Here is a 10,234-nt window from a genome sequence, read left to right as displayed (position 1 = left end):
AAAACAATGAACCAGAAACTCCTTTGTCCTTAAAAAGCACTTGATTATTTGGTAACCTGAGATAATTTTCTTTAGCTTTGTAAATGCTGGGGAACAAAAGCCTTGCATTGTCGTCTTTTGTCCTTTAAAATTTCACTTCATTTTAGAATGCCTTCTGCAACTGGCTCTCCCCCTCTGGTCTCCAAAGCTGAGCTGGCATTTCCTGAACTCTTGTCAAGCCGGTCCTGATGGGGAAAGGGAACCACCGACAAATCTCCAATGCAGGTCACTTTCTTTTTCACGGTTGGCCCAAGCTGAGCAGTGAGCAGTCTAGAAAACAACCTCTGGTAGTGTGCATCCTGGGAGGGGAGGTGGAGTTGATTCAAGCTAAGCACAAAACACTGCAGAGCACACAGATTCTCTCCCTTACCAAGTGAGTTTCAAATTTTCCTTTATTCAAAGGCAGCCACGTTTAACAGGTGATGTCAGAGTCTCACCAGTAATATGTTTATGACTACAAAAACATTCTACTCGGAATCCCACCGCCAGTGCTCCTGAACTGGAAATCAGTTAATAGCCCCCCCACCTAGCTCCAAAAGAGGCCTCCTGAGTTGCTGGTTTTTTACTGACCCCTAGTCCTTGTAAACCAAATGCCAGAATGAACCTCGCCACCCTAAATTAGTTTCTTCTTCAAAATTAACTGGGACTGAGGGTGCTCAGGGGAGGGTTGGGTCCTTGGAGAATGCACTGGAGATATCGCGTCAGGGAAGCGGTAAAGATGGAATCTTCGGTGGTGAGAAAAGTAAAAGGAAGAAGGGGCGAGTGCAGAAAGAGAAAGGGGGAAAGAGAGAGAAGATGGGAGTGAGGAGAAGAGAAAGGGGGAGAAAGGACTGATATAGATGGGAAAAGACAAAAAAAGTTAAGTGTAGGTTCTGGCTGTGAGAGTCTCTTTCCGAGCTAGGATGGTTAGGAGAACGGCAACCATCTAAAGCCAAGGTTTAGAGAGACCTAAAAGACCCGCGGGAAATCAATGAAGAAGCGCGGGACTGACAAAGCCAAGGCGGCGCCGGCCGGGTTCCTGGTGTCCAGGGTGCTGCCAGCAAGGTGGCCCGGTGAGCTGAGCCTCACGTAGCCCCGGGCTCCTCTGCGCTAGGCCGTGGCTCTGCGAAAGGACAGCCCCTAGGAGGTCGAGGCCGGGATGGGCAGTCCGTGTAAGCTACCGAGTGCGTCTGTGGCCTTGCCGCCCGGGCTGGGCGGCTTCCTCTCGGCCCCTGAGGAAGAAGCACAGGAGCATCGTGTCACCGACCAGAGCCTAGGCAACGGAGCCGGATTGCCAGCAGGTCGCACCGTTCACCCTTCCTAGTCCCATTCAGGGAAGCACTCTCAAAGCGGGCTAGGCAAGCAGATCTTCTCACCAGGCCACTTTGCCTGGCATTCACTCCTGATGATGACCACAGGGGCAAAGCTTCCCCTCTGCCCCACGCGCTAAGTAAGGGTGGTGTGGAGGTCTTCAAGTCTTAGAGACTTCAATACTAACCTGGTGCTGACGCCCACCCACCAATCTACTCTAGAGCCTCCCGCGCCCGCCCCCTGCCCCAAGCACAGTAGAATGATCAGCGGGTTCTAGGGGCAGCTCAGGGTGGCTGGAGGTGGGCAGGGTGCGGGGAAAGCACCAGCAAACATTCTTGGGGACCTCAGGCGCAAGCCAAGGTAACGCTTTAGGTAAGCAGCAAAACACTGCGGGCCCAGCATATGCTGGAATCTGTGCGCCTCGGGATTAAGTGGCAGTGCTAGCTTGTCAGATCAGGTGGTATTCTCCGAACTGCTCTATTATTTGGGTTTTGGGAAGGGGCCCAAGTCTTGCTACTGTGAAGCCAGAAAGTGACACCAGATGTGCAACCCCAGGTTTCCTTTGCCCCAAGAACTGTCCTGCTGTGCAGCCTTTCCTGCACCAGGAGGCAAAAACAGTTATCTCTAAAGGTGAGGGGTGGGTTCGATTTTCCTTCCCTCCTCCCGCAACAAGACCTCTTCTTAAAGTCTCAATGCCAGGCCCGTGAGAGGGTATTCTGACTTGACAGCTATCCTCCTCCTCGCTCCAGGCATAACATGCTGTGCCTGTTCTATCTCAAAGTGTGCATGCACACACACACACACACACACACACACACACACACACGAAAGAGAGAGAGAGAGAGAGAGAGAGAGAGAGAGAGAGAGAGAGAGAGAGGAGGGGAGAGGGAGAGAGAGCTTTCGAGAGGAGGGAGAGAGAGAGGAGAGAGAGAGAGAGAGAGAGAGAGAGATTTTGAAGAGATATGCAGATGGTTCAGGACAAAGCACCCAAGTGCCTCCACACCTCTCTTTACTAAACATGGTTATGACTTCACAACCAAGTGCCCAGACCTCTTTCCACCCTGTCTGCACTCTTCAAAAGTGAAGATGCGTTTTAAAAAATGTCTGAGAAGCATCCAAGGTGGAGGTTTCTCAGGCAAGAGTGAGTTAACTCAGAGACCAGTGGAGAAAAATAAACACCCAGGAGCCAGGAGATGGATTCCACTCCACTTTCAGGGAGCCAGGATTCTCCTGTTTCATCTCTGTCTCAGCACCCCCCTTCTTTGTCTTCTGTTGCACCCTAGGAATGTGGGTGGGCACCATTCTGGGAACCTCTACCCAGGGGTCACTTGGCATAGTTAGTCTAATCTCTGGGAACAGGATTAGGGTGGACATCTTAAAAGTACTGGAATTGCAAGAGCACAGCACAGTGGGACAGAGAATCAGAAGGAATAGGCTGTCTGGTTAGTTGTCCATGACAGGACTCTTTTTTTCTGTATCCTTCAAGCACCAACTCTGTATCAGCAACAATCAGAATAAAATTATAAATTCTGTTTAACAGATATAAGCAGCAAGTTTTCTTTATGACAGTTTTCTTACTGGAAGCCAGGAGGTTTTGTTTGTTTGCTTGCTTGCTTGCTTCTTCTAATCTCTCCACCCCTGGGAGCAGTTTTCGAACCTTAAAGGTTTGCTGTTTTCACATTGTGAATGCCCATTGCCTTGAGAAGAGGTCAATTGGGTCTGTCACCTTGGGGAGGAAAGTCCTGACACAAAGACCCTTGGGTGGATATGGGTGTTCTTAAAATCTCACCCCTCCTTGTGAAGAGAATAAAATTTCCTTATTCTTCTCTCAGTTGCCAAGAATTAAAGTTCCCTTTCTGGAAACGGGAAGCACCAACTCGCTCCTGCTTTCTCGCCTCCACGGGAGGGAGCCTGGAGTCACTGCCTGCTGAAATTCAATGGGGCTCCAGGCTGAAGAACCAGTAAGATGCCCATTTGCAGCCAATTGGAGGAACTCTCCAGTGTGTGTTGTATTCTGTATATACACTAGGTCATCAAAATAATTTTATTTTTACTGAGTATACTTATATTCATATGAATTCATACTGTCCCCACAAAAACAAATTTATATCAAAAGTTAATTAAATATTAATTCTACTATTATAAATTAAGCAAAAAGTAATGACAGTAAACTCACTCATGGAGTAGCCTTCTTTGAAGGCATTAATCGGTTAAGAAATTGCTGAATAAACGACGCAGTTAGGGCTCAATCTTTGAAGTTGACTTTTCCACCCAGGAGAGTGTAAATTCATACTCTATGGGAGTACATAATTCTCATGCTTCAAAACAGGTGCTTACCATGCTTAAACTCAAATGCTTGCCTGCAGGCCTGAGAAGTCATTCATCAAGGTGGCTGTGAATAATTTCTTCAACCAGTTCTTTTTAAAGAATTGTGTGGGTCAGGACATTAACTTGCTGATTTAGAAATGAGCACAGCTAACTTGGTTGTAGGTTTTGGGGTTTTTGTTGTTGTTGTTGTTTGTCTGTTTTGGAGACAGGGTCTCTCTGTGTAGTCTTGGCTGTCCCAGACTCAGTAGACCAGGCTGGCCTTGAATTCACATCGATCCATCCTCCTGCCTCTGCCTCCCAAGTGCTGGGATTACAGGGGCGTACCACCATGCCCCGCCTCTTGGTTGTAGGTTTTGAAAAGGGACATTTTCCTGTAGGAAGCAGCTATGATGACTGCCAGTGAGATACTCTGTATTTGTTAAAAGGAGGTGTTTAATAAAGAAAGTTGATCAGATACAAGGCCAAATACTGATCACTCTCCAGAGTGCGTGTAAGGTCACCTTGGGATCTTAGGCACACTGCAGCACCTGTTTCTAATGTGGGGCTGGAAGCACCCACTGGCCCAAGTGGCGCTTCTGAAAAATGGACTACTCCCACTGGAATCAATGATCTCTTTATTTTCCTCTGTCTTCCTTCTCCTTGGGACCAGGATTTCTTCTCCGGGAGAAATCATTTAAATTCTTGTCTATATTTTTTAATTCAAATAAGCCTGCTCCTTACACAGTGTGGTGAATCTCTTTCAAAGGTCCGCATGAATAATCCTGAATTTCAGTGTGAGAGGTGGAGGAACTGACTGCAATCCTCACCTGTCCGTATATGTAGGGCTATTGGGAGCTTTTTCAGTCTCAGTTTTCAGAATTCTTTCATGGATTTTTCTCCAAATGAGCAAGCAGTATTATCCTGTTATTTAAACTAAATTAAAATAAATTTTCTAACTTGGTCAGTCTTCTGTGCATGGATTTCTGAATATTTTGACAAATGAATGTTATTTTAATATCCAGGGGTGTGAGTGTTCTTTTATTTTTAAAAAAACTTTTTTAAAAAATTTAAAAGTTCACTTATGTGGGCAGTACCCTAGTGCTCCCTTTGGGTGCCCATATTCTGTCACACTGCATCACTAAAACTCCTTCTAAATATCTCTTTTTGCCTGGGAACCAGTATCATCTGCCTGGCCATGGCCACAAACCTCTCCAACGTGGGTAGCTGTGAGACAGAGAAGGTGAGGACTAGCTTCCTGATGGGAGAGGCAGTGAAGTTTAAGTTTTATGGTGATCAAAACCTAAATATAAACAGGTCCAAAACTGGCAGAGTCAAGATTAGGTGAATTGTTTCCCAAGTTAAGGGAAAAACAAGAACTTCATGGACAGTTCGATTTAATCCATGCTGACCCCATAGGTGAAATACCCTAGCTAGCTTTTAGGAAGCACATTTGGAGGGGCAGGGAGACGAGGGTGGGGTGAAGTTTAGAGAGGAGGGATGAGTCTCTGTGCCCTAGGAAAGAAAGAACCTAAATACTTTCCCCACCGACTGCGACTGCGCTGAAGAAAAAGAATCCAGGGCTAAGGGTTAAAGGGGATCAGGAAGAAACAGCGGAGGTGGGGGTGGGGGGCAAGGACCCATAGAAGTCAGGGGTGCCACGGGCTGGTCCAATCCCACCTGTAGGGTATACAAATGTGGGCCTGGACCGTTTTGCAGTCTACACAGCATTTTTGCGGTCTACACAAATGTGGGCGTTTTAGACCATTCCTGGCATGGAGAAACCTGAAGCCAGAGACCAGCAACGGTAACTCCACCAAAGACACAAGAACTCTGATCACACCTAAAGTCTAGATTACCAGCCCGACCCTCTTCTCTCTCTCAATTGGGTTTTAGGAAGTCCCTCATCCTTCCTGTGCCCTTTCTTAGGGACACCTGCTGGAGATGAATCTGTCCCAATCTCCCCTCCTCTCCCACCCCCTCCTCTCCTCCCTTTCCCTCCCCTCCCCCTCCTCTCCTCTCTGCTTCTCCCCCAACTCTTTCCCACCCCCTCACTCACTTCCTCCCTCCTTCTCCCTCCCCCTCCTTCTGTCTCCCAAGCTCCTCTCCCCCGCTTTCTAACCCCTCCAGTATCTTCGCACCTCCCAGATGGTGCCCCTCACCTTCTCGGCTGGGGTGTTTGAAGGTCATTGCTGCTGCAAGCTCCCCGCCGTGAACCGCCACACTAGCTCCGTGGGGCGCCAGCGGGGGTGCCTGGGCCGGTGGCCAGGGCGGGCCGGGAGACAGGTAGCCCGCTGCTGGAGCACTGTACACACCGTGCTGGTTGGAAGCCGGGTAGGCACAGGCGGGGAGGAAGCCGCCCACTGCGGAGAGGCTGGAAGCCGACTGCCGAAAGAGACAGAGTCAGAAAACCCGCAGACTTCTCTAGCACAGGCCAAGCTGACGCGGACTCTGCTGTCCGAGTCACTATTCTAGGACTCCTATGCAGCCTGGTTTCTTAAAAAAAAAAAAAAAAAAAAAAATCTGCTCCAAATATTTCAGTGTGCTAATAAAAAGTGAGGGAGTCTAAACATCTTTGGGGTTCAGAGATAAGGGGGCTTCTGGCTTTTTTCCCCCAATCGAAAGGCAAGCCGGCCTCCTTATATGGAAAGCCAGGCGGCAGCAAACTATGACCTTGGAACTTGAGGAGAGCAGTAGGCCTCTGGAAGATGCTCTCTGCCTTGATTTTGCAAAACTTGCCTCGGAAACGAGGCTACTGTTTTCTCTATCTCCCTCACCCCAACTCTTCCTCCGCACCGACCGCCCCTCCCGCCACCAAAGGTCACCTACTTGCCCAGCATTCTGGTTACCTGAGTGTATTTAATGTCGGCCTCCAAGGCAGGTTTCTCGAGCCCATTCACTGTTGGAGAGGTGGGGAAGGCCGCGCGGTTCACACCCGCCCAGTCTTCCATCTTGGGGGAGTAGGCAGCGCCTTCGCCCCCGGCCAGGGCCCCTGCAGGAACGCAGATGGAACGGAAGTCTGTGCACTCCACTTTTGCACATGAGCCAATGACCCAACTAGAATCACTGGGCGCTGCCAGATATCCCCTCCCACACCCGGAGGCTGCCAGGAACTCCCAAGGCCTTTCTTCGGAGGTGAGAGTGGTGGCAGGGTCCCGCACTTCGGGGCAAGGAGGAAAGGGGCCTGCCCTTTATTTCCTGCAACTCTGGCGCCCGCTTCCTACGAAAAGACATAAGCATCTGAGAGGCTCAAGCGGTGGAGGCCGGTTTGTCCACTGCTCAGAAGTGACAGCCAGAAGCTTTCAAGTTCAAAGCAACTTTACAAAAAATTGTGTAAGCCTCTGGGTGTCTTTATTAGCATCTAGAGGGCTACAAGAACATTTTGGCCCTGACAGCCTCTACGGACCATTCTCGGTCTCCTCAAAGAGGCAACAATCTCGAGACCTATATCAGGATGTCTCAAGCACAGAATGGCTCCCAGATCAGGTGTGTGCGCCATGCTGAGGGAAACCTTCAAACGTAGGCACAGACCTGGAGGTCACCTCCCTACTACGTGCTCTCCGCTGCTCCCCGAGGAGGAGTTTTGCTTAGTTGCTGTTCTGGTATAGAGCCACTCAAATGAATAGTTTGCAGGGCCTCAGAGATCGGGAGCAAGCAGTCCACTTCCTATGCTGTTTTACTGTCTCCCACCACCACCCCGTGTCTGCTGGAGTGAGGAAGGAAACACTAGCTGCTAGGGAAAGGGAATGGTGCTTCTAGAAAACACCCACATATATCGCCCTAGGCAGAGCACCAAATTTGCCCGAAACCTCCCGCCCTCTCCATGCAACAGAAATTACCAATGTTGATTGGATTTTAATGACAATCAAAGCATAAGTACTGGTGACTACCCCTGAAGAAAATGGGGCGCTATTATCTTTCTCATTTCAAAAGAACTTCTGGGCCTGCATAAGCTCTTGAAGGAACCTGGAAGAAGGCTCGCACCGAATGGCCTGAGCGGTTTGTTTGGCTTAGATTTGGCGATAGGCATTTGCATTCTTTTTGCAAGAATGAAAAAGTTCAATTTCAGGCCTCCGATTTTGTGGTCTGGGTCTGCTCTTCTATTTGAGAAATATTTTCCATATTTGTCATAAAAAGTTCAAGATGTCCGAAGACTCCCACAGAAGGTTCTGGACCCCCAGCCTGCGTGACCAGCCCTGAACTATTTTCTGAGCCAAAATCAGTCCTAGGAGGAGAAGGGCATGCAACCCCCTAGCTCATCTTCCCGCCCCCAACTCTGCCCTTCTGTGGAGAATTACAGAAGACATCACGACTGACCTGTTTGCTCCATAAACGTCCGGATGCCCAAGATGTTGCTGACCGAGTGTGCAGAGGGCCATGAACGAGGGATACTGACGTGACCCGCTGAGCCGGGGACCCCGGGATGGCTGCCCATCTTGGTGCCCGTGGGCGACACTGGGCTGGGGTAGGGGTACTGGTAGATATGATTGTAAGGCAGCGCAGGCTGCGGAGGCGGCTGCTTACTTGCTTCATAGGGTCCTGGCTGCGCCAGACTGCCGATCTTGTTTCTCAGGATGCGACTGATGGAGCTCACAGAGGGCACGTTGTACTTGTCACAGACGCCGTCAGCCAGTAGCCGGTCACGGATCTCCCAGGCAAAGATGCCAGGGTCGCCCTGCTTGTAGTCCCGGATGTGTTTCACTACATTGGGAGTGGTGACTCGGGGTTTGCTGCCCCCAATGGCCCCGGGCAGGATGGAGCCGGTCTCGTTGTAGCGCGCCAGGATCTTGCTCACGCAGCCGTGGGAGACCCGCAGTTGCCTACTGATGTCACAGGGTCGGATACCCAGCTGTGCTAGCTCTACGATGCGTAGGCGAATAGCGTTGGGCAGAGGACGGCCATTAACGAACACACCACCAAGCTGGTTCACTTCACCGTACGTCTGCTCTACGGACGCGCCGGATAGGAGTGAGCAGGCGAGGAAGGAAACACCGGAGGGTTAGCCGAGTGTATCCCAAGGGACTGCACTGCACCCTCGCTCGACACTAAGGTAACCCGCAGGTCTACCCCCACTCCTGACAGCTCAGATCCTGAGAACAGAACGGCGGACGTGCTAGCAAAAGTCAGAGCTAGAGGCAGGCACCGCGCGCCTCAGCCCTCCTTGCTTTTACGGAACTTTGGTCGCGTCCTCACCTCCTCCCTGAACTTAAGGGATTGCCCCCTCAGTGACTGGGAACAGTAGTGAACGCGTTTCCCAGGCCAAGTGGATCAGCGGGTAGATAGGGAGGCAGAGAGTCTCAACCCCGCTCCGCACCCTCCCGCACCCGGCCTGAGGTTCGCCCCTTACCCATCGCGCGCGGGCCAGCCAGCTGCCTGGCGCCGGAGCGGCGGGGACTGGGCCCGGCGCAGTCCGGGAGAGCTCGGGCGCCGCCACCGCCGGAGAGGCATAGAGGGAGGGCGCGTGCGAGCCGAGGGCCGCGGCGGCTGGAGACGCGCAGTGAGCAGCTGCCCAGCGCGCCGCCTGCCCCAGGGCCCACCGCCGCAGCCGCCGCCGCCGCCCGCTCCCAGGACACTCTCCAGGCCCGCGACCCCAGGCCCAAGGTGAACTTCATCCGATTGGGAGAAATTCGTCTGACCGGGAAGCTGCTGGGTGCGAGAATCAATTTGACGTGTCCCCCCACGTCAATCTCTACAGTCACTGGAGACTCACGAATTGGCAGCTCATTGGTTCCCGTCACCGCGCCCCGGCGTCCCCCTCCCCGCCCAGAAACTCTACCCCTCCTCCTAGCTGCTGGCTTTCCCCTCCGCCTTTCCCCACCCCCTCCGGAACCCTCCCCGCCCCCCACCCCCCACCCCCTACCCGACATACACACACGGAACACAAACCATCCTAAACCTAGCTGAGCCAGATCCCAGGACCATCCAAACTTTGTTGCCTTTTGTGGCCTCCCAAACCTACTTTAGGAATGGTACCCAAGTCATTTCAAATCGATCATACGTTAGCTTTACAATCTCCTCTGCCGCTATTACTAATAACCTTTGGAGGGCAGAAGTTGACCCTGGCAAGATATCTTAGCATGTGGCTGACTCCACTGCCTGCTGTCATCAAGAGAAGAGACAAGTCAGGTGGGTCCAACACTCAGGGAGCCTACGAGGTGAGCCGAGGAGGTCCAGCTCGCGTTGGTCACCAGGGAAGAATGGTCCACCGCGGCACACGGAGCTGGCTCTCACATCACATTTCTCATCTCTGTCCGTCCTGTTCTCAAGAAGTTCTAATAGCAAGAGCGCTTTTTGGAGAAACATGAGGTGATTTCAGTGACCCAAGAGGGACACATTCCAGATTCTGCCTCAAAGGACAAAGCCCACAGGCCAGAATTCCTTCCTCTCCAAAAAGCGACACAGGCAGCAGGCAGGGAAGACAGTGAAGCTTGCTGCTTCCTACCTACAACAACCTGTCAATCTGAAACAAACAAACAAACAAACAAACAAATAACTAATGGCTGCTGAGCTCCTGTTCTAAGTCCAGACAGTCCCTTTCAGAGAGGCTATGAGGTCCTGCATCCTCCACCCCCCACCCCCATCCTCATCAGTCTAGCCTGGT

At 51.4% G+C, this 10,234-nt stretch overlaps 1 protein-coding gene across 1 annotated transcript; it reads right to left on the bottom strand.

Annotated features, from left to right (window-relative positions):
• Positions 1-1,158: 1,158 nt before the first annotated feature.
• Positions 1,159-9,245, bottom strand: Pax1 (paired box 1). The gene is made up of 5 exons (XM_051145076.1): positions 8,981-9,245; positions 7,951-8,580; positions 6,483-6,625; positions 5,796-6,018; positions 1,159-1,250 (listed from the first exon to the last, which is right to left on the bottom strand). The coding sequence occupies exons 1-5, from the start codon at positions 9,243-9,245 to the stop codon at positions 1,159-1,161; spliced, it is 1,353 nt and encodes a 450-aa protein (XP_051001033.1).
• Between the last annotated feature and the right edge of the window lie 989 nt (positions 9,246-10,234).

Source organism: Acomys russatus, chromosome 4, assembly GCF_903995435.1.
Source record: "Acomys russatus chromosome 4, mAcoRus1.1, whole genome shotgun sequence".
Lineage (NCBI taxonomy): Eukaryota > Metazoa > Chordata > Mammalia > Rodentia > Muridae > Acomys > Acomys russatus.
Note: the sequence above shows the minus strand (reverse complement) of the source record. Positions and strands in the feature narration are given on the sequence as shown.